General features: G+C 37.6%; 1 protein-coding gene across 3 annotated transcripts in view; it reads left to right on the top strand.

Moving 5' to 3' along the window:
- The window catches only part of MICU1 (mitochondrial calcium uptake 1), a 200,544-nt gene that overhangs the window by 157,960 nt on the left and 17,400 nt on the right, over positions 1–25,184 (top strand). For all 3 annotated transcript variants that reach the window (XM_049697304.1, XM_004273143.4, XM_033434145.2), the window contains one exon: positions 4,865–4,973. In XM_049697304.1, coding sequence (XP_049553261.1) covers positions 4,865–4,973 — 109 coding nt within the window. The remainder of the gene's footprint in view (positions 1–4,864; positions 4,974–25,184) is intronic.

Raw genomic sequence — 25,184 nt, 5'->3', positions numbered from 1 at the left:
CGCGGAGCAGCTAGTCCCGTGAGTCGTGGCTGCTGAGCCTGCGCATCCGGAGCCTGTGCTCCGCAACAGGATAGGCCACAACAGTGAGAGGCCTGCGTACCGCAAAAAAGAAAAGAAAAAAAAAAAAGTGGGTACTGTACAATAATGTGGAACGGAAGAGATCATGGGGTAAGCTAAATGAACCACCACCAACCACACCAAAGGCCGGTCTTCATCCAAAGAAGGTGATGTGTATATATGGTGGGATTAGAAGGGAGTCCTCTATTATGAGCTCCTTCCGGAAAAGCAAACGATTAATTACAACAAGTGCTGCTCCCAATTAGAACAACTGAAAGCAGCACTCGATGAAAAGCATCCAGAATTAGTCAACAGAAAACACATAATCTTCCATCAGGATAACTCAAGACGACATGTTCCTTTGATGACCAGGCAAAAACTGTTACAGTTTGGCTGGGAAGTTCCAGTTCATCTGCCGTATTCACCAGACATTGCACCTTCGGATTTCCATTTATTCAGATCTTAATGGAAAAAATTTCAATTCCGTGGAAGACTATAAAAGGCACCTGGAACAGTTCTTTGCTCAAAAAGATAAAAAGTTTTGGGAAGGGACTTCCTTGGTGGTGCAGTGGTTAAGAATCCGCCTGCCAATGCAGGGGACACGGGTTCGATCCCTGGTCCGGGAAGATGACACAGAGCAACTAAGCCTGGGCTCCACAACTACTGAACCTGCGCTCTAGAGCCCGCGAGCCACAACTACTGAGCCCGCATGCCAAAACTACTGAAGCCCATGCGCTCTTGAGCCAGTGTGCTGCAACTACTGAAGCCCACGCATCTAGAGCCCATGCTCCGCAACAAGAGAAGCCACTGCAATGAGAAGCCCGCGCACCGCGACGAAGAGTAGCCCCCACTCGCCGCAACTAGAGAAAGCCCACGCACAGCAATGAAGACTGAATGCAGACCAAAAAAAAAAGTTTTGGGCAGATGGAATTACGAAGTTGCCTGAGAAATGGCAGAAGGTAGTGGAACAAAATGGTGAATATGTTGTGCAATAAAGTTTGTGGTGAAAATGAAAAATGGGTCTTTTATTTTCACTTGAAAACCAAAGGCACTTTTTGGCCAACCCAATAATAAGTATGTAGTGGTATCTCATTGTGATTTTAATTTGCATTTCCCTAATGAATGATGATCCGGAGCATTGTTTCATGTACTTACTAGCCATTCATATATCTTGTTTGGAAGATGTCTATTCAAATCTTTTTTTTAATTGGTTTATTGTTATGATCTCATTGAGTTGTAAGAGTTCTTTATATAATTCTGGATACAAATCCTTTATCAGATATATGATTTTTAAATATTTTCTCCCAGTCTGTGATTTGTCTATTTTCTCAGTATTTTAAAGCACAAAAGTTTTTAATCTTGATGAAATCTAATTTATCAATTTTTTTTCTTTTATGGATTGTGCATTTGGTGTCATATCTAAAAACTCTTTGCCTTACCCAAGGTCATGAAGATTTTCTGTTTTCTCCTAAACATTCTATCAGTTGCTTTTAGTTTTGAAAGGCAATTCTATTTGCTTGTTTAACAACTTCTCTAATGTTAAATTCATTTTTAAACGACATAAAGAAATACTTCTATTGTCAAAGTACTGTTAATTTTATCTTCTTTTTTTAGTTATTTAGAGCCCAGTCTTAAATATGTTCTTCTTTCCAAAGATAGATAGATAACTGGTTTGTTGAACAGTTAGTCACAGAATAAAATAACTCCTGCTTCTTCCACTTCGCCATAGTATGTCAAAAAAAAAAAAATCCCTTTAATGCCAAGCCTCAGAGAAGGATATTTCCTTTTCACTACTATGTCTGCAGTTCAAGTCACCTGACAATAGATTGTGCTTAAACTGTAGCCTTCTAAGTCTGAGCAACTCAACTTGCAAAAAGACTATCTTTGCACTTTCTATCCACGAACCTCATGCTATAGTCTTATTCTAGCTTTATTCTAATAGACCTCTGGATTTTTTACTAAGGTAATTACCAAGAAATAAGAATTTCGTGAATGGCATCATCTTTTCTTTAAGGAGGCCCATGTCCAATGTAATTTTATTTTCCTCACTGTTCCTGGCATAGTGCTCGATAAATATTTTTTATTATATCTATGTAATAAAAGGCAAAATGTTACACATTTTTATTTAATAATGGCATAGTATGAGTTGTATTCCACTGTTTTTCTAAATCATCAAATGAATAACCACTCAGTTCAGATTCTTATATCTGTTCTCAAATAATTCTCAACATAAGCACTGTGGTCTTGAGCATTTGATGTTTCACAATAAATTAACTAACATACATCAGAGGTTGTTTATCAGAGTAGGATGCAATTCCTTTACCATGCCCTTTCTGTTTTAGGAATTTTATGTCAACCTTTTAGCCTTAAAAACCCTTTCATAAACTCAGACCCCTATCCTTACCTCGCCTGTGGAAATTCACATCCTAATAAAAAGAAGTAGAAAAGCTTTAGCGTGTCTTTTTTTAAATTGTGGTAAAATATACATAACAAAATTTACCATTTTAACCATTTTTAAATGGTTTAGTAGCAGTAAGTATACACTGCTGTGCAAAGAACACCACCACCATTCATCCCCAGAACTTTTTTCATCTTCCCAAACTGAAACTCCATACCCATTAAACAATAATTCCCCATTATCCCCTGCCGCCCACCCCTAGAAACCACATTCTACTCTCTGTCTCTATGAATTTAACTGCTCTAGGTACCTCGTATAAGTGGAATCATACAGCATTTGTCCTTCTGTGGCTGGATTATTTCCCTTGGCATAATGTCTTCAAGGTTCATCCTTGTTGTAGCATGTATCAGAATGTCTTTCCTTTTAAAGGCTGAATACTATTCCATTATATGTATACACCACATTCTGTTTATCCATTCATATATCAGTGGACACTTGGGTTGTTCCCACCTCTGCACATCTTTAGATGGAGAGGAAGAGAAAATGGTATTAGTGTATCCATCCACAAGCAGGTGATATTGTAAAACCTGTGCTTCTGTTCCAGTGGAATTCTTCCCTCTTATAATGTTGTTTCTAGCCTAGTGCTTACATTAGATAGCATACTATGGCATTTGTACAAGGAATGAACCCTACCTCTGAGAATGACCTTAAGAGAATGACCTCAAGTTGGGGCAGAATTATTTAATATAGGCCTTTTTCACTGCCAGAAGTTATGGAGCTTGGTATATAGTAGTTGCTCCATAAATGTTTGAATGAATGCTTAAATACAGATGGACAACCGTTCGTAATTGCCAAAAACTGGAAATAGCCCAAATAGTATAGTCACACGATGGAATACTTACAGCAATAAAAATGAATGAACTACAGATATACACAAAAACATTGAAAAATCTTAAAGAGAGAATCCATATATAATAGAATACATATTGCATGGTTCCATTTATAAAATTAAACAGACATACTTAAACTCCTTAAACATATGTCTAAGGATGCATAAATAGATAGTAAAGCTATTTTTTATGAAAAGCAAGGAAATGAATATTCTAAAAGTCGCAGTAGTTATCACTGGGAGGAGAAGAGGCTCATAACTGGGAAGAGTCACGTTGGGGAAGAGAGGGAGATTTCTGGGATGCTGATAATTGTCTGTTTCTTGACCTGAATCGAGATCTTATGGGTGTTCATTTTACAACAGTTTGTTTTATGCGCCTTTCTATATGATCATCATATTCCACAATTAAAAAAATTTTAAGTTCTGTGATTCTAAGGAGAAAAACTAAAACGATCATGTGACATAATCATACACACAGTATTTTAGCTTTTAGTTTGATTGATGAAATGAGAAAGATACCATTGGCCAGTTTGGAGAGTACCAGGAAAGTGCTATAGATTGTCTATATTAAGGTTTCCTTTTTACTGAGTTACCTATGTGGATTCCTGGGCTCTGTAGTTTGGGGAAATGGAGATCGGAAGAGGATCAGTACTGAGTAGAAGCCCGTCAACATCTGCAGTCCGTAAAAGGACCTGATGCTTCATTAGAAGGCGTTAACCTCAGTGTTTCCCCAGTGTTACTCATTTCTTAGAGATTGTATTCATTTCCATCACAGCATGATGTGTGAGAAATGGGAAACAGGCATATAGGACAAATCTTCCTCCCTCTAATCCCTGTTTATCCAACTACTCTCTTGAGCCATCATAGAAAGTAGCATCAAAGATCAGCAAATCTTTGACCAGCTTCTGAAAAGAATTTCCTCATTCACAGACTTTCATCAGATTAAAGTTACATGGCAGATTGCTTCATTAGTAGCTTTTAAATTGAGATAATGAACAACTTTCCCAGTTGCTTGGGTTCTGCTAAATGCTGAAACCGTTCCCATGTATATTACTGGCTTTGGTGGTTCTTCAATTAGCTTAAGCCTCAAAAAGCTTGACTGGCCTATGAGTAGATTATTAAAATGGAAGTCCTGATGGGTCTTACTTGTTACGATGTATAACAGATCAAGTGGCTACAGCTCATTTAGGAAGTGTCACAACAGATATTGTGACTAATTGGAGGGTATAGTTAGAAATATTTTCTTTAAAGATATCCAGCCATAACTTTAAACAGCTTCATGTCAGATTTTACATATGAGGGGAAAGCAATTAGCCAACGTACATTTCTCAGGGTAAAATACCAGAGTTTTGTTCCCCTGTTGTGTACAAATTTGACATTCCTTGACTAATTTGTTGAGTCTCTGTTCTAGACATAGCATAAATTTCTGATTTATACATGAATAACTGCCTAGTTTTCTGCATTTTTATGCTGCTTTTTGTACAGGTTCCTGCCTTTCTTAACTGTCTTTCTTCTTTCAGGGTCTGACATTTCAGGAAGTGGAGAACTTCTTTACTTTCTTAAAGAACATTAATGATGTAGACACTGCATTGAGCTTTTACCATATGGCTGGGGCATCTCTTGATAAAGGTAATGAAACCCAAAATTTTTTTCTTGACACTATAAACACTGAATCTGTAATCTATTAGGTGACTACCCGTCCTTAACAGTAATACATGAATTTTTCTTGACATTGTTTTTTGATTTGTTTTGTTGACACTGTATGAGCCCTGCATTTCACCCTGGGAGGCCAAATTCAGCAAATATATTGTCTTGTGCTAAAGGCTATATAGTCAAGGCAGATTCCCATCTTTAAATGATTAGTCTTGGAAACAGGCATCTAAGCTGAGGCACAGTGAATGAAATTCAGAAATTCTCTCTTTAGAGCCAGACTTATGACATATATAATGTGAAGCTAAAGTTGCTGTTCATTGTAATTCATTCTTTGTTGAGAAGGAATGGTTTGTTTTGTTTTTCATGTTAAAGTTTTTGTGTTTTTCTTTAAAAGATAAAATCATGATTCTGAAAATAGCACCCCCTATTGGCTTACTTCATACAAATTCAGTTCCAGTTTGTACAGTCAATGTGAGAGAGCAGAGGAATTGAAAACAGTTTTTTCCCCAATATTTTATTATGAAAAATTTCAAACATACATAACAGTTGAAATAATTATTCAGAGAACATCCATATATCCACCTCAATGAATATTTTGCTATATTTTCCTGATAGAATATCTATGCATATATTCATCCTTCTGATTATCAATCTCTCTTAATTTTTGACGCATTCAAAGTTAAGTTAGAGACATAAGTACTTCACTCCCGAATACTTCAGCATGAATATTAATTGAAGTTCAGTAGATTTTTACAGTTCCCTTGTGCCCTTTCACAGTCAATTTCTGCCCTGGTTATCATGAGGCAATCTTAATTCTGTGTGTTTTTCCACCATAGATTAATTTTGTCTGTTCTAGAACTTCACACAAATGGAATTATACAATGTACACTCTTTCTAAAGTTTCTCTCAGCGTGTGCTTGAGATCCACCCATGTTGTTGCATGTACAGTAGTTTGTTCCTTTTTTATGAATAGTAATCCATTGTATGAATACACCACAATTTGTTTATCCACTCTTCTGTTGGACTCCTTGGCTGTTTCTAGTTATTGACTATCTTGAATCAAGCCACTATGAACATTCTTATGTTAGTCTTTTTGAGGACATGTATTTTCATTTTTCTTGGATAAATACCTAGGAGTAAATTGCTGTGTCCAGAGAAAGGTATTTCGTTTATAAAAAAAACTTTCAGACCCTTTTTCATAGTGTATCTTTTTTATACTCCCACTAAAAATGTACAGCGGTTCAAGTGGTTCCACATTCTTGTCAACAGTTGGTGGTATCAGTCTTTTTTAATTCTTGTGATTCTGGAATGTATATAAAGGTATCTCATGTTTGTTTGGTTTTTTTTAATATTTTTTTTTGTGTTTTATTTTTGGCTGTGTTGGGTCTTTGTTGCAGCACGTGGGATCTTCGTTGTGGCATGCAGGAACTATTGTTGCAGCACGCGGGCTCTTCATTAAGGTGTGCGGGCTTCTCTCTCTAGTTGTGGCACCCAGGCTCAGTAGTTGCAGCACGCAGGCTCAGTATTTGCAGCGCGAAGACTCTCTGGTTGTGGCGCACAGGCTCCAGAGTGCGTGGGCTCTGTAGTTGTGGCACGAGGGCTCCAGAGCACGTGAGCTCTGGAGTTGCAGCACTCAGGCTCTCTAGTTGTGGCTTGCATGCTCAGTAGTTGCAGCGCATGGGCTTAGTTGCACTGTGGCGTATGGGACCTTAGTTCCCCAACCAGGGATCGAACCCATGTCCCCTGCATTGGAAGGCAGATTCTTAACCACTGGACCACCAGGGAAGTCCCCTCATTGTGTTATTCATTTGTACTTCCCTGATGACCTCTGCTATTGAGCAACTTTTTGTGTTCTCATCATTCAGATATCTTCTTTGGTGAAGTGTCTGTTCAAATCTTTTACCCATTTTTATAAGTTTGCTTGTCTTATTGAATTGTGGAATTTCTTGATATATTCTAATATAAGTCCTATATCAGATATATATTTTGTGAACAGCTTCCTAGTCTGTGGCTTGCCTATTCATTTTCTTAATGGGGTCTTTTTTTTTTTTTACATCTTTATTGGAGTATAATTGCTTTACAATGGTGTGTTAGTTTCTGCTTTATAACAAAGTGAATTAGCTATACATATACATATATCCCCATATCTCCTCCCTCTTGTGTCTCCCTCCCACCCTCCCTATCCCACCCCTCTAGGTGGTCCCAAAGCACCGAGCTGATCTCCCAGTGCTATGTGACTGCTTTTCACTAGCTATCTATTTTACATTTGGTAGTGTATATATGTCCACGCCACTCTCTCACTTCATCCCAGCTTACCGTTCCCCCTCCCCGTGTCCTCAAGTCCTTTGTCTATGTCTGCGTCTTTATTCCTGTCCCGCCCCTAGGTTCTTCAGAATCTTTTTTTTTTTAGATTCCATATATATGTGTTAGCATACAGTATTTGTTTGTCTCTTTCTGACTTACTTCACTCTGTATGACAGACTCTAGTTCCATCCACCTCACTACAAATAACTCAATTTCGTTTCTTTTTATGGCTGAGTAATATTCCATTGTATATATGTGCCACATCTTCTTTATCTACTCATCTGTCGATGGACACTTAGGTTGCTTCCATGTCCTGGCTATTGTAAATAGAGCTGCAATGAACATTGTAGTACATGACTCTTTGAATTATGGTTTTCTCAGGGTATATGCCCAGTAGTGGGATTGCTTAGTCATATGGTAGTTCTATTTTTAGTTTTTTAAGGAAACTCCATACTGTTCTCCATAGTGGCTGTATCAATTTACATTCCCACCAACAGTGCAAGAGGGTTCCCTTTTCTCCACACTCTCTCCAGCATTTATTGTTTGTAGATTTTTTGACGATGGCCATTCTGACTGGTGTGAGGTGATACCTCATGGTAGTTTTGATTTGCATTTCTCTAATGATTAGTGATGTTGAGCATCCTTTCATGTGTTTGTTGGCAATCTGTATATCTTCTTTGGAGAAATGTCTGTTTAGGTCTTCTGCCCATCTTTGGATTGGATTTTTTCTTTTTTTGATATTGAGCTGAATGAGCTGCTTATAAATTTTGGAGATTAATCCTTTGTCAGTTGCTTCATTTGCAAATATTTTCTCCCATTTTTTTTTCAGTGCTTAACCATTTCTTTTAATTCTAATAATACTGAAAGTTAAGTGTTATTATTATCCAATTTTTTTTACATCTTTATTGGAGTATAATTGCTTTACAATGGTGTGTTAGTTTCTGCTCTATAACAAAGTGAATCAGTTATACATATACATATGTTCCCATATCTCTTCCCTCTTGCATCTCCCTCCCTCCCACCCTCCCTATCCCACCCCTCTAAGTGGTCACAAAGCACCAAGTTGATCTCCCTGTGCTATGCAGCTGCTTCCCACTAGCTATCTATTTTACATTTGGTAGTGTATATATGTCCATGCCACTCTCTCACTTTGTCACAGCTTACCCTTCCCCCTCCCTATATCGTCAGGTCCATTCTCTAGTAGGTCTGTGTCTTTATTCCTGTCTTACCCCTAGGTTCTTCATGACATTTTTTTTTCTTAGATTCCATGTATATCTGTTAGCATACGGTATTTGTCTTTCTCTTTCTGACTTACTTCACTCTGTATGACAGACTCTAGGTCTATCCACCTCACTACAAATAACTCAATTTCGTTTCTTTTTATGGCTGAGTAATATTCCATTGTATATATGTGCCACATCTTCTTTATCCATTCATCTGATGATGGACACTTAGGTTGTTTCCATATCCTGGCTATTGTAAATAGAGCTGCAATGAAGATTTTGGTACATGACTCTTTTTGAATTATGGTTTTCTCAGGGTATATGCCCAATAGTGGGATTGCTGGGTCATATGGTAGTTCTATTTGTAGTTTTTTAAGGAACCTCCGTACTGTTCTCCATAGTGGCTGTACCAATTCACATTCCCACCAGCAGTGCAAGAGTGTTCCCTTTTCTCCACACCCTCTCCAGCATTTATTGTTTGTAGATTTTTTGATGATGGCCATTCTGACCGGTGTGAGATGATATCTCATTGTAGTTTTGATTTTCATTTCTCTAATGATTAATGATGTTGAGCATTCTTTCATGTGTTTGTTGGCAGTCTGTATATCTTCTTTGGAGAAATGTCTATACTACAAAACTACAGTAATCAAGACAGTATAGTACTGGCACAAAAACAGAAAGATAGATCAATGGAACAGGATAGAAAGCCCAGAGATATACCCACGCACATATGGTCACCTTATCTTTGATAAAAGAGGCAGGAATGTACAGTGGAGAAAGGACAGCCTCTTCAGTAAGTGGTGCTGGGAAAACTGGACAGGTACATGTAAAAGTATGAGATTAGATCACTCCCTAACACCATATACAAAAATAAACTCAAAATGGATTAAAGACTTAAATATAAGGCTAGAAACTATCAAACTCTTAGAAGAAAACATAGGCAGAACATTCTATGACATAAATCACAGCAAGATCCTTTTTGACCCACCTCCTAGAGAAATGGAAATAAAAACAAAAATAAACAAATGGGACCTAATGAAACTTCAAAGCTTTTGCACAGCAAAGGAAACCATAAATAAGACCAAAAGACAACCCTCAGAATGGGAGAAAATATTTGCAAATGAAGCAACTGACAAAGGATTAATCTCCAAAATTTATAAGCAGCTCATGCAGCTCAATAACAAAAAAACAAACAACCCAATCCAAAAATGGGCAGAAGACCTAAATAGACATTTCTCCAAAGAAGATATACAGACTGCCAACAAACACATGAAAGAATGTTCAACATCATTAATCATTAGAGAAATGCAAATCAAAACTACAATGAGATATCATCTCACACTGGTCAGAATGGCCATCATCAAAAAATCTACAAACAATAAATGCTGGAGAGGGTGTGGAGAAAAGGGAACACTCTTGCACTGCTGGTGGGAATGTGAATTGGTACAGCCACTATAGAGAACAGTACGGAGGTTCCTTAAAAAACTACAAATAGAACTACCATATGACCCAGCAATCCCACTGGGCATTTACCCTGAGAAAACCATAATTCAAAAAGAGTCATGTACCAAAATCTTCATTGCAGCTCTATTTACAATAGCCTGGAGATGGAAACAACCTAAGTGTCCATCATCAGATGAATGGATAAAGAAGATGTGGCACATATATACAATGGAATATTACTCAGCCATAAAAAGAAACGAAATTGAGCTATTTGTAATGAGGTGGATAGACCTAGAGTCTGTCATACAGAGTGAAGCAAGTCAGAAAGAGAGAGACAAATACCGTATGCTAACACATATATATGGAATTTAAGGGGGAAAAATGTCATGAAGAACCTAGGGGTAAGACAGGAATAAAGACACAGACCTACTAGAGAATGGACTTGAGGATATGGGGAGGGGGAAGGGTAAGCTGTGACAAAGCGAGAGAGTGGCATGGACATATATACACTACCAAATGTAAGGTAGATAGCTAGTGGGAAGCAGCCTCATAGCACAGGGAGATCAGCTCGGTGCTTTGTGACCGCCTGGAGGGGTGGGATAGGGAGGGTGGGAGGGAGGGAGATGCAAGAAGGAAGAGATATGGGAACATATGTATATGTATAACTGATTCACTTTGTTATAGAGCAGAAACTAACACACCATTGTAAAGGAATTATACTCTAATAAAGATGTAAAAAAAAAGAAAAAAGAGGTAGGATTGTGATTACAATAACATTGAATAAATAGATTAATCTGGGGAGAATTGACATCTTAGTGATAGAGTCCTCCAGTTCATGAACATATTATCTCTCTCCATTTTTTTAGGTCTTATTTTATTTCTATCATCAGTGGTTTGTAGTTTTAAATACACAGGTCTTACACATATTTTTTAAAATTTATGCCCAAGTATTTTATGGTTTTAATGCTATTAAAAATTGAATTTTTATTTCATTTTCCAATTGTTTGCTATTATAAAATACAATTGATTTTTGTATATTGATCTTGTATTCTGTGGTCTTGCTAAATTTGCTCATTCTTCTAGGTATTTTGCGGATTCCTTAGGTTTTTATATGTAAGCAATCATGTCATCTGCGAAGAGAGTTTCACCTCTTCTTTTTTATATTTATGCCGTTTTTTCTTGCCTTATTGCACTTGCTTCAACCACCAATACAGTGTTGAATACAAGTGCTGAGAGTGGGTATCCTTGGCCTCTTTCTGATTTTAGGGGGAAAGCATTCAGTATTTCACCATTAAGTTAGATATTAGATTAGACTGTTCATAGATGCCCATTATCAGATTAAGGAAATTCCTTTCTCTTCCTAATTTAAAAAAAAGTTTTTGTCATCAATATTGAATTTTGACAAAACTTTTTCTATATATATACATAGGAATTATTATATGGCTTTTCTCCTTTATTTTCTTAATATGGTAGTTGCATTGATTATCCTTTATTGTCCTGAAATAAACCCTACTTGCTAATGATGTATTAGTCTTTTTGTATATCGCTAAATTTATTTCTAGCATTTTGTAAAATACTGAGGAATATTGGTCTGTAATTTTCTTTTCTGTAATGTCTTTTCAGATGTTGTAATCAGAGTATACTGTCCTCATAAAATGAGTTGGGGAATTTTTTCGTCTTTATTTTCAGTAAGAGTCTGTGAAAGATCACTGTTCTTTCATTTTGAATTGTTTGATAGAATACACCAATGAAACTATCTGGGCCTGCAGTTTTCTTTGTGGGAACATTTTAATAATTTAATTTTTTAAATAAATACATAGGTATTCAGAGTTTGTGTTTTATCGAGTGAATTTTAATACGTTGTCTTTTTTTTAGGAATTTGACCATTTTGTCTGTTATTTAATTTATTGACATAAAGCTGTTCATAATATTCCATCATTATCCTTTTAATATCTATGGATTCTATAAAATCTGAAATCTTACCTTTTACTCCTAACATTGATGAATTATGTCTTCTCTCTCTCCCTCTTTTTTTTTTTTTTCTTATTTAATCTACCTCGGGGGTTAGCAATTTTGTTAAGTTTTTCAAAGGACCAATTTTTGACTTTGTTAATTTTCTCTCTGGTTTTTTGTATTGCATTGATTTCTGCTCATATCTTTATTATTTCCTTCCTTCTACTTATTTTCAGTATACATTACTTTTCTCTTTTTAGCTTCTTAACATGGAACTTTACCTACCTTTTCTAAGATAAGCTTTTTTTTTTTTTTTTTTTTTTTTTTGTCTGTGTTGGGTCTTTGTTTCTGCAAGTGAGCTTTCTCTAGTTGTGGTGAGCAGGGGCTACTCTTCTTTGCAGTGCACGGGCTTCCCATTGTGTTGGCTTCTCTTCTTGCAGAGCACGGGCTCTAGGTGCACAGGCTTCAGTAGTTGTGGTTCTTGGGCTCTAGAGCGCAGGCTCAGTAGTTGTGGCACATGGGCTTAGTTGCTCCACAGCATGTGGGATCTTCCCCGACCAGGGCTCGAACCTGTGTCCCCTGCATTGACAGGCGGATTCTTAACCACTGCACCACCAGGGAAGACCTAAGATAAGCTTTTGAGGCTATATATTTTGTTCTAAATATCACTTTATCTATATTTTGATACGTTGTATTTTCACCATCATTCTATTTGAAATATTTTCTGATTTTCCCCATGATCTTTGGTGACTCATGTTATTTAAAGATATGTTTTTTAATTTCCAAATATTTTGTTTTTTCTAGAGACACTCTTGTTTTTAATTTCTAATTTAATTCCATTGTGGTCAGACAACACACTCCATAAAATTTCAGTTCATTAAAATGGATTGAGACTTGTTTTATGGCCCAGCATATCGTCAGTTTTTTGATAAATGTTTCATATACATTTGAAAAGAATGTGCGTTCTACGCTTTTGAATATAGTGTTATAAAAATGTCAGTTAGGTCAGGGTGGTTGATAGTGTTCAGATCTTAGATGTCCTTACTGAAATTTTGGCTAGTTGTTCTATCAGTTAGTGAGAATGGAATGTGAAAATCTCCCAAGTATGGGGCCTCCGTGGTGGCGCAGTGGTTGAGAGTCCGCCTGCCGATGCAGGGGACACGGATTCATGTCCGCAGGAAGATCCCACATGCTGCAGAGCAGCTAGGCCCGTGAGCCATGGCCGCTGAGCCTGCACGTACAGAGCCTGTGCTCCGCGATGGGAGAGGCCACAACAGTGAGAGGCCCACATACTGCAAAAAAAAAAGAAAAATCTCCAAGCATGATGTGTGAATTTGTCTGTTTTTCCCTTTATTTCTTTTTTCATATCTCCATGATTTAATCAAGGATCTCATATTGCATTTTATTTTATTTTATTTTTTATACAGCAGTTTCTTATTAGTTATCTATTTTATACATATTAGTGTATATATGTCAATCCCAATCTCCCAATTCATCCCACCACCACCACCACCCCTGCCACTTTCCCCCGCTTGGTGTCCATACGTTTGTTCTCTACATCTGTGTCTCTATTTCTGCCTTGCAAACCGGTTCATCTGTACCACTTTTCTAGATTCCATATATATACATTAATATATGATTTTGTTTTTCTCTTTCTGACTTCCTTCACTCTGTATAACAGTCCATAGGTCCATCCATGTCTCTACAAATGACCCACTTTCGTTCCTTTTCATGGCTGCGTAATATTCCATTGTATATATGTACCAAATCTTTTTTATCTATTTGTCTGTCAATGGGCATTTAGGTTGCTTTCGTGACCTGGCTATAGTCAGTAGTGCTGCAATGAACATTGGGGTGCATGTGTCTTTTTGAATTATGGTTTTCTCTGGGTATATGCCCAGTAGTGGGATTTCTGGGTCATATGGTAATTCTAGTTTTAGTATTTTAAGGAACCTCCATACTGTTCTCCATAGTGGCTATATCAATTTACATTCCCACCAACAGTGCAAGAGGGTTCCCTTTTCTCCACACCCTCTCCAGCATTTGTTGTTTGTAGATTTTCTGATGATGCCCATTCTAACCAGTGTGAGGTGATACCTCATTGTAGTTTTGATTTGCATTTTTCTAATAATTAGTGATGTTGAGCAGCTTTTCATGTGCTTCTTGGCCATCTGTATGTCTTCTTTGGAGAGGTGTCTATTTAGGTCTTCTGCCCATTTTTTGATTGGGTTGTTTTTTTGATATTCAGCTGCATAAGCTGTTTATATATGCTGGAGATTAATCCTTTGTCCATTGATTCGTTTGAAAATATTTTCCCCATTCTGAGGGTTGTCTTTTTGTCCTATTTATAGTTGCCTTTGCTGTGCAAAAGCTTTTAAGTTTCATTAGGTCCCATTTGTTTACTTTGGCTTTTACTTCCATTACTTTAGAAGATGGATCAAAAAAGATCTTGCTGTGATTTATGTTAAAGAGTGTTCTTCCTATGTTTTCCTCTAAGAGTTTTATAGTGTCTGGGCTTACATTTAGGTCTCTAATCCATTTTGAGTTTATTTTTGTGTATGGTGTTAGGGAGTGTTCTAATTTCATTCTTTTACATGTAGCTGTCCAGTTTTCCCAGCACCACTTATTGAAGAGACTGTCTTTTCTCCATTGTATATCATTGCCTCCTTTGTCATAGATTAGTTGACCATAGGTGCTGGGTTTATCTCTGGGCTTTCTATCGTGTTCCATTGATCTATATTTCTGTTTTTCTGCCAGTACCATATTGTCTTGATTACTATAGCCCTGTAGTCTGAAGTGAAGGAGTCTGATTCCTTCAGCTCTGTTTTTTTCCCCTCAAGAGTGCTTTGGCTATTCGGGGTCCTTTGTGTCTCCATACAAATTTTAAGAATTTTTGTTCTAGTTCCGTAAAAAATGCCACTGGTAATTTGACAGGGATTGCATTGAATCTGTAGATTGCTTTGGGTAGTATAGTCATTTTCACAATATTGATTCTTCCAATCCAAGAACATGGTATATCTCTCCATCTGTTTGTGTCATCTTTGATATCTTTCAACAGTGTCTTACAGTTTTCTGAGTACAGGCCTTTTACCTCCTTAGGTAGGTTTATTCCTAGGTATTTTATTCTTTTTGTTGCAATGGTGAATGGGATTGTTTCCTTAATTTCTCTTTCTGATCTTTCATTGTTAGTGTATAGGAATGCAAGAGATTTCTGTGCATTAATTTTGTATCCTGCAACTTTACAAATTCATTGATTAGCTCTAGTAGTTTTCTGGTGGCATCTTTAGAATTCTCTATGTATAGTATCATGTCATCTGCAAACAGTGACAGCTTTACTTCTTCTTTTCCACCTTGTATTCCTTTTATTTCTTTTTCTTCTCTGATTGCTTTGGCTAGGACTTCCAAAACTATGTTGAATAATAGTGGCAAGAGTGGACAGCCTTGTCTTGTTCCTGATCTTAGGGGAAATGCTTTCAGTTTTTTACCATTGAGAATGATGTTTGCTGTGATTTTGTCATATATGACCTTTATTATGTTGAAGTAGGTTCCCTCTCTGCCCACTTTCTGGAGAGTTTTTATCATAAATGGGTATTTAATTTTGTCGAAAGCTATTTCTGCATCTATTGAGATGATCATATGGTTTTTATTCTTCAATTTGCTAATATGGTGTATCACATTGATTGATTTGCGTATATTGAAGAATCCTTGCATCCCTGGGATAAATCCCACTTGATCATGGTGTATGATCCTTTTAATGTGTTGTTGGATTCTGTTTGCTAGTATTTTGTTGAGGATTTTTGCATCTATATTCATCAGTGATATTGGTCTGTAATTTTCTTTTTTTGTAGTATCTCTGTCTGGTTTTGATATCAGGGTGATGGTGGCCTCGTAGAATGTGTTTGGGAGTGTTCCTCCCTCTGCAATTTTTTGGAAGAGTTTGAGAAGGATGGGTGTTAGCTCTTCCCTAAATGTTTGATAGAATTCACCTGTGAAGCCATCTGGTCCTGGACTTTTGTTTGTTGGAAGATTTTTAATCACAGTTTCAATTTCATTGCTTGAGATTGGTCTGTTCATATTTTCTATTTCTTCCTGATTCAGTCTTGGAAGGTTATACCTTTCTAAGAATTTGTCTATTTCTTTCACTTTGTCCGTTTTAGTGGCATAGAGTTGCTTGTAGTAGTCTCTTAGGATGCTTTGTATTTCTGCGGTGTTCATTGTAACGTCTCCTTTTTCATTTCTAATTTTATTGAGTCCTCTCCTTCTTTTTCTTGATGAGTCTTGCTAAAGGTTTATCAATTTTGTTTATCTTCTCAAAGAACCAGTATTTAGTTTTATTGATCTTTGCTATTGTTTTCTTTGTTTCTGTTTCATTTATTTCTGCTCTAATGTTTATGATTTCTTTCCTTCTCCTAACTTTGGGTTTTGTTTGTTCTTCTTTTTCTAGTTCCTTTAGGTGTAAGGTTAGATTGTTTGAGATTTTTCTTACTTCTTGAGGTAGGATTGTATTGATATAAACTTCACTCTTAGAACTGCTTTTGCTGCATCCCATAGGTTTTAGATTGTCGTGTTTTCATTGTCATTTGTCTCTAGGTATTTTTTGATGTCCTCTTTGATTTCTTCAGTGATCTCTTCGTTATTTAGTAACATATTGTTTAGCCTCCATGTGTTTGTATTTTTTACGTTTCTTTCCCTGTAACTGATTTCTAATCTCATAGCATTGTGGTTGTAAAAGGTGCTTGATATGATTTCAGTTTTCTTACATTTACCAAGGCTTGATGTGTGACCCAAGATGTGACCTATCCTGGAGAATGTTCCATGTGCACTTGAGAAGAAAGTGTAATCTGCTGTTTTTGGATGGAATGTCCTATAAATATCAATTAAATCTGTCTGGTCTATTGTGTCATTTAAAGCTTGTGTTTCCTTATTGCTTTTCTTTCTGGATGATCTATCCATTGGTGTAAGTGAGGTGTTAAAGTCCCCCACTATTATTGTGTTACTGTCTATTTCCTCTTTTATAGCTGTTAGCATTTGCCTTATGTATTGAGGTGTTCCTATGTTGGTTGCATATATATTTATAATTGTTATATCTTCTTGGATTGATCCCTTGATCATTATGTAGTGTCCTTCCTTGTCTCTTGTAACATTCTTTATTTTAAAGTCTATTTTATCTGATATGATTATTGCTACTCCAGCTTTCTTTTGATTTCCATTTGCATGGAATATCTTTTTCCATCCCCTCAATTTCAGTCGGTATGTGTCCCTAGGTCTGAAGTGGGTCTCTTGTAGACAGCATATATATGGGTCTTGTGTTTTTGGGTTTTTTTAATTAATTAATTCATTATTTATTTTTGGCTGTGTTGGGTCTTCGTTTCTGTGCGAGGGCTTTGTCTAGTTGCGGCAAGCAGGGGCCACTCTTCATCGCGGTGCACGGGCCTCTCACTATTGCAGCCTCTCTTGTTGCAGAGCACAGGCTCCAGACGTGCAGGCTCAGTAGTTGTGGCTCATGGGCCTACTTGATCCGTGGCATGTGGGATCTTCCCAGACCAGGGCTGAAACCTGTGTCCCCTGCATTGGCAGGCAGACTCTCAACCACTGTGCCACCAGGGAAGCCCTGGGTCTTGTTTTTGTATCCATTCAGCAAGCCTGTGTCTTTTGGTTGGAGCATTTAATCCATTTACATTTAAGGTAATTATCAATATGTATGTTCCTATGACCATTTTCTTATTTGTTTTGGGTTTGTTTTTGTAGGTTCTTTTCTTCTCTTGTGTTTCCCACTTAGAGAAGTTCCTTTTGCATTTGTTGTAGAATTGGTTTGGTGGTGCTGAATTCTCTTAGCTTTTGCTTATCTGTAAGGCTTTTGATTTCTTTGTCGAATCTGAGTGAGATCCTTGCCAGGTAGAGTAATCTTGGTTGTAGGTTCTTCCAATTCATCACTTTAAATATATCGTGCCACTCCCTTCTGGCTTGTAGAGTTTCTGATGAGAAATCAGCTGTTAACCTTATGGGAGTTCCCTTATATGTTACTGGTCGTTTTTCCCTTGTTGCTTTTAATAATTTTTCTTTGTCTTTAATTTTTGTCAATTTGATTACTTTCTGTCTTGGTGTGTTTCTCCTTGGGTTTATCCTGCCTGGGACTCTCTGCACTTCCTGGACTTGAGTGGCTGTTTCCTTTCCCATGTTAGGGAAGTTTTCGACTATAATCTCTTCAAATAATTTCTTAGGTCCTTTCTCTCTTCTTCTTCTGGGATGCCTATAATGCAAATGTTGGTGCATTTAATGTTGTCCCAGAGGTCTCTTAGGCTGTCTTCATTTCTTTCCATTCTTTTTTCTTTATTCTGTTCCATGGCAGTGAATTTCACCATTCTGTCTTCCACGTCACTTATCCATTCTTCTGCCTAAGTTATTCTGCTATAGATTCTTTCTAGTATATTCATTTCAGTTATTGTATCATTCGTCTCTGTTTGTTTGTTCTTTAACTCTTCTAGGTGTTTGTTTTTTAATTCTTCTAGGTCTTTAAACATTTCTTGCATCTTCTCGATCTTTCCCTCTGTTCTTTTTCCAAGGTCCTGGATCATCTTCACTATCATTATTCTGAATTCTTTTTCTGGAAGATTGCCTATCTCCACTTCATTTAGTTGTTTTTCTGGGGTTTTATCTTGTTCCTTCATCTAGTACATAGTCCTCTGCCTTTTCATCTTGTTTATCTTTCTGTGAATGTGGTTTTCATTCCACAGGCTTCAGAATTGTAGTTCTTCTTGCTTCTGCTGTCTGCCCTCTGGTGGATGAGGCTATCTAAGAGGCTTGTGCAACCTTCCTGATGGAGAGACTGGTGGCGGGTAGAGCTGGGTGTTGCTCTGGTGTGCAGAGCTCAGTAAAACTTTAATCCGCTTGTCTGCTGATGGATGGGGCTGGGTTCCCTCCCTTTTGGTTGTCTGACCTGAGGCAACACAGCACTGGAGCCTACCCCGCTCTTTGGTGGGGCTAATGGCAGACTCTGGGAGGGCTCATGCCAAGGAGTACTTCCCAGAACTTCTGCTGCCAGTGTCCTTGTCCCTGCAGTGAGCCACAGCCACCCGCCGCCTCTGCAGGAGACCCTTCAACACTAGCAGGTAGGTCTAGTTCAGTCTCCTATGGGGTCACTGCTCCTTCCCCTGGGTCCTGATGTGCACAGTACTTTGTGTGTGCCCTCCAAGAGTGGAGTCTCTGTTTCCCCTAGCCCTGTCGGTGTCCTGCAATCAAATCCCACTAGCCTTCAAAGTCTGATACTCTAGGAATTCCTCCTCCCATCGCTGGACCCCCTGGTTGGGAAGCCTGACGTGGGGCTCAGAACCTTCACTCCAGTGGGTGAACTTCTGTGGTATAAGTACTCTCCAGTTTGTGAGTCACCCACCCAGGGGTTATGGGATTTGAGTTTCTTGTGATTGCGCCCCTCCTACTGTCACATTGAGGCTTCTCCCTTGTCTTTGGATGTGGGGTATCTTTTTTGGTGAGTTCCAGTGTCTTCCTGTTGATGATCGTTCAGCAGTTAATTGTGATTCCGGTGCTCTCACAAGAGGGACTGAGCACATGTCCTTCTACTCTACTATCTTGAACCAATCTCATCGGTTTTTCCCTTTAAATGATGTCAGTCTTTGCTTCATTAATTTTGAGCTCTGGTATTAAGTGCATACATACTTAATAATTATGATTATTGTCTTTTCTTGATGAACTGGCCATTTTATCATTATGAAATATTCCCCCTTTATGTTTAGTAATATGCCTTTTCTTGAATTCTATTTTGTCTGGTATTGATTTAATTACTCCAGCTCTTTGGGTAGTTATTGTTTGCATGGTATGTCTATTCTTTTATGTTAAACCTATCTGTGTCTTCAAGGTATATCTCTTCTAGACATAGAGTTGGGTCTAGTGGCCTTTTAGCTATACTTTTTTGCATTTTATATTTTAGTGGTTTCTCTAGAAATTATAACTTTTCATGGTTTACTTAAAGTTAATATTGTACCACTTCAAGTGAAATGTAAGAACCTTGCATTCGTACAGTTCCATTTCCCATCATTCCATCCTTTATGCCATAGTTGTCATTTTGTATTTCCTCTATATATGTTATAATCCCTATCATATAATGTTAGCATGTTTGTTTTCAACAATTATATTTTTCAGTAAATTAACAGAAAAAAATAATTTTTATACTTAGCCACATTTACCATTTATTCATACTTACCATTTTGAGTGTTTTTCATTTATTTCTGAATATCTAAAATTTTATCTGGTATCACTTCCATCAGTTTGAAGAACTTCCCTTATCATTTATGGTACGAATCTGCTGGCAGTTAATTCTCTTAGTTTTTGGTTTATCTGACAATGTTTTTATCTGACAATGTTTTTATTTCACCATTGGGTACTGTGATTTGTGATTTTTAAATCTCTCCAAAGCACTGACTCAGGTTTTATAAGCACAGTCTTGCTTATTCAACACTTTCTGATGGATTTCTTAAGATTTTCTAATATAAGATCATGCTATGTGCAAACAGAGATCATTTTACTTCTTCCTTTCCATCCTGGATGCCTTTTATTTCATTTTCTTGATCCACATAACTTTTTAAAACAGCATTTGTCTCCTTGCTTGTTTACATATTTATTTTTGTTTGTTTAAAATAATACCTCCTCTGACCTTTGTAGAAGCCTTTGGAAAAAATTAATGAAATCATGGAGGTTATGTATGTGTATGTGTAATACCACAGGGTCGTTTCTCCAGAATAGCTTTGGTTGTATTGCTTTGTTTCACAAAACAGATTTGACAGCATCTGCAAATCCAAAGATGTAAGATTTGAAGTCATCACTCATTATTAAAATAAAATTAATAAGCTCCTATTTATATTTACATACCTTTTTTTGAAAAGTCCAACTAAAGACAATAGATTCACTTTAAAGAACAATTATATAGGATGAATCACTGTCTGTGTTAAAATTATAGGATGTACAAAATAGAATGATTCAGGGTAATGGTAGCAAAGGAAAGTGCAACCTAGTGGTTAAAGAAAAAAAAGATAAAGTGTTTCTTTCAAATGACTTCAAACCATTTCCTGGGATGTTTAGTCTCTCCATAGAGTTCATGCCTCATTATCCTTGTTAACAGAGGCAGTGGTACAAATTATACAGTCTTATCTGATATCCAAAAATATGTTTGGTTTTGAGATAGATGATATTTGGCATTTATTTTGACTTCTTAGATTGTTTTATCTGTGTAACTTTGGAGTCCCTGAGTGTAAAAGATAGATATCTAGGGGAAACTGCCCTAGATTCATACTAAGTAAGAGGAAGAAGCCAAGTGTATTCATTTCCCAGGGCTGCTGTAACAAATTACCACAAACATGGTGATCTAAAACAACAGAAAGTTATTTCACAGTTCTGAAGCCCACAAATCTGAAATCAAGATGTTTGCAGGGCCACACTCCCTCTGAAGGCTCTAGGGAAGAATCTTCCCTTGCCTCTTCCAGCTTCTGGTGGCTTAGTCACTCCTTGGCTTGTGGCTGCATATTACCAATCACTACTTCTGTCTTCACGTGGTCTTCCCCTTCCTTCTCTCTTCTGTATATCTGTGTGTCTATCCTTTTTATATCTCTTGTAAGGACACTTGTCATTGGATTTAGGGCCCACCTGGTATCATCTCAAGATCCTTAATTACATCTGCAAATCCCCTTCTTCCAAACAAAGTCATATTCACAAGTTCTAGAGGCTAAGATGTAGGACATATCTCTTGGGGTGGCCACCATTCAATGCACTATAGCAACCAAGACCTAAATATCACTCATACATAGTCCACAAAGTTAGGCAAAAATAGAAGCAAAAAAGTATATGAGGTTAATTTACCGTGAGAATATTTGTATTGTCTGTTTAAAAACTCATTTTTGGGCTTCCCTGGTGGCGCAGTGGTTGAGAGTCCTCCTGCCGATGCAGGGGACACGGGTTCGTGCCCCAGTCCGGGAAGATCCCACATGCCGTGGAGCGGCTGGGCCCGTGAGCCTTGGCCGCTGAGTCTGCGCATCCGGAGCCTGTGCTCCGCAATGGGAGAGGCCACAACAGTGAGAAGCCTGCGTACTGCAAAAAAAAAAAAACTCATTTTTTTAAACCTAATTATACTCTTTGCATGGCTAACTTCTATTTCTTCAAAGAGGCCTTCCCTGACTACTCAATATAAATTATAAAAAAACTAACTATATTGTCTGTAGCTTTTATAGTTTTTTAAAAAATAGGCATTAACCTAAAATCTTCTGCCTTCACTACTGTCATCAATTCCTATCCATAAATTATAGACATGGGCTTGAATTTTCACAAATATGACTTATCAGGTAGAGCAGAGACTACTAACTGTGATATTTTGTACATAGATAGGCCCTCAATAAATACTTATTAACTGAATTATGCCTCATCTGTCCAGGAGCTCGAACAAACAAAAGTAAGCATTATCCTTGATTCTGTACTCATTCATCCCCATATTTATTTCTTCAATAAATCTGTGTCCCTGCTTCCAGAACATCCTGAATCTGACTCTGTTTCTCCACCTAGCCTACTCTAGTCCTGATCTCTTTACCTAGGCTTACAGGGCTCCATATGGCATGGCTCTTATATACTCTTTGAGTACATCAAATATCACTTTCTTACCAGTTCACTCCATTCCACATGTTCTTTTATATTCTAGATATATCAAGTTCATTCCCACCCAAAAGCCTTTGTTCGGGCTGTTCCTTCACCTCAAGTGCTCTTTCCCAGGATCTCTGTGTATTTGGCTCCTTGTAACTCAGGTCTCATATAAATCACTTTCCTGGTAACTCCATCAGCCTGTATCATAGGCTTTATCACTACCTGATATTTTCTTGTGTATTTATGTGTGCATTTATTATCTGTCTCTGTTTACTAGAATGCTTATCTGTCTTGTTCCTGGATATATTCCCTGTGCCTAGGACAATATCTGGGATATAGTAGACACCCTATAAATATTTGCTCAATAAATGAATGAGTGAATGAACATCTTGATAGATGTGAAAAAGACATAGGATCTCAAGCCAATAACCCCTCACCTTTGACAGTAGACCCAGAGAACAAATTCATGTCATGAATTCACTGTGTACTACAACCCCTATCTTTTAGACTTAACATACATTTCACCTTCATCCGAGCTTAAGGGGGTCATGATATCCGCAATGTTAAGTGATGTACTGCAGGGTGCATGCAAAGACTAGCCTGTGCTTGGCTACCGTTCCAAGTTCCTTCCCTCTGCCAGATGTGCCTGTGTTCACTTCCTTTGCTCTGCCAGATGTGCCTGTCTTTTGCAGGCTCTCCTTGCACTCTCCCCTTTGCTTTTAAACATTCCTGATCCTAATAGTCATACTAGTGATTTTTCCATTCGTTTGAGTTCTATACCAATTCTCCTTCCACTGAATCATGGAATTTCACTGCTGAGATGAATCTTAGAAGAGAGGAAGAAAAGTGTAATAGTTAAGAATACTGGATTTGAATCTTGGCTCCATCATTGACTAGCTGAGTAGCTTTGGGCAATTTCTGAATTTGGTTTCTATGTTTTTAGAATGAGGATAATAATATCCACCTCATAGGATTGTTCTGAGGATAAATCTACACAAAGCACTTAACCTTGTGCCTATCATGCAGTGAATGTTTAATAAATGGCTGCTGCTTCCATTATGAGGTTGATGATATAACCAGATTTAGTGTGGTTCATCCATTCATTCAGCTAGCAGCATAGGCGCTATGCTGGGCACAGGGTTCTACTCTCAAGAAGCTCATAGTCTATTAGGGGAGAAAGAAAAGGATACAAACTGTTCACGTTGTTGTGATAGGTGCTAATGAGGGCCTCTGACCCCTATGAGGGGTGGGGAAAGAGTGAGGCAGGGGTTGGCACAGGAGTACTTTTGTCTGCCTGCTGCTCTGTCTCAGCTGTCTTCATTTTTTCCCAAAAGGTTAGGACCTTCAGAAATTGGCACCTTTTAGAAGCCCTGGCACTCTCTCTTCCTTGGCTACTTTAGAGCTTGCAAACCTGTCTTTAGACATAATTTAGTACAGAATTTCTGAAACGGCATCGTGAAGGACATTATATACTGCAATATGTTAATGGTTTTGTGGGTTTAAAACAAAACCCAAAAAAAGTGTTCCATGGTTCAAATAAGTTTGGAAAATGCCAGGTTATACAGAATTTCTTCCTGCAGCACTACTCCTGCCAACTTTTTAATATGCTAATGTGCATTATTAATCTCCAAGAGAGTGATATAGTTCCCAAACTTGACTTGCCTCAGAATATCTTTAACAACTTATAGAGCTAATGTTCCTCAGAACAGTTGGAGAACCCAGGCAGGTGGCAACTGCAGATTTACATTCCAGCGTGATGTAATCCCTCAGAGTGAAAATGCCAAATTTCATTGTGGCTGTTTCTTTAGTTCTACGTGGTTCATGTGAGAATGACAACTCTCAGGCAAGAATGACATGTCTTTGTTGAATTTTGACCATTTGGAGAAAGAACCTTTCTGCATGAACTATAGTACCTTTCTAATATAGGTCATCTCTTTTGTTTAGCACTTAAGAGGAATTGGTTCTATTGCTTATTCATATACATACTGGGCATAAAATTAGATATATAACCTCTCAAGGGCTGTCTGAATGATTTACCTAGTCTGCTGAAGAAGGTAATGGAAAATTGAACATGGGTCCTTCCCCATGGCATCCTATGATGGAAGAGTTAGAAATTATTTGAGTTGGAGCTCTAGAATGAGCTATGGCCTGTATGACTTAGAGTATTCTTATTTCTGCCAAGAGAATAAAAGGTTTCTAGGTATGGTAAAGCCCCATTATAAGCACCTTAGGATATTAGAGATTTGGGAAACTTGTAGGTTCAGTTGTGTCCCCTGTGTACTTTGAACTATAATACAGGAAATAATCACACAGATATAGGCCATGGCCTTTAGTACTCATGCCCCAGCACAAGCCCACTTAAACTGAAAATCATAATTTATGACATGGTTGTCCTTAATTCTTTATAGTTGTCCTATACATACAGTTTACCTTATTACCTGACAAGCCAAGAAAATAAATAGTAAAACCTGTGGCATATCCCCTACAGGATAGTCTCTGCAATCCCAAGTATTTTTACTGAAAGTTAGGTAGTATTATCCCCCATTTTATGAATAAGGAAATATAAAATGAAACAGCTTACTCTTGGTTACCCTGCTAAGTAGAGCTAGAATTCAAGCTCAGGTCT

This window comes from Orcinus orca, chromosome 14 (assembly GCF_937001465.1).
Source record: "Orcinus orca chromosome 14, mOrcOrc1.1, whole genome shotgun sequence".
In the NCBI taxonomy this organism is placed as follows: Eukaryota; Metazoa; Chordata; class Mammalia; order Artiodactyla; family Delphinidae; genus Orcinus; species Orcinus orca.
Note: the sequence above shows the minus strand (reverse complement) of the source record. Positions and strands in the feature narration are given on the sequence as shown.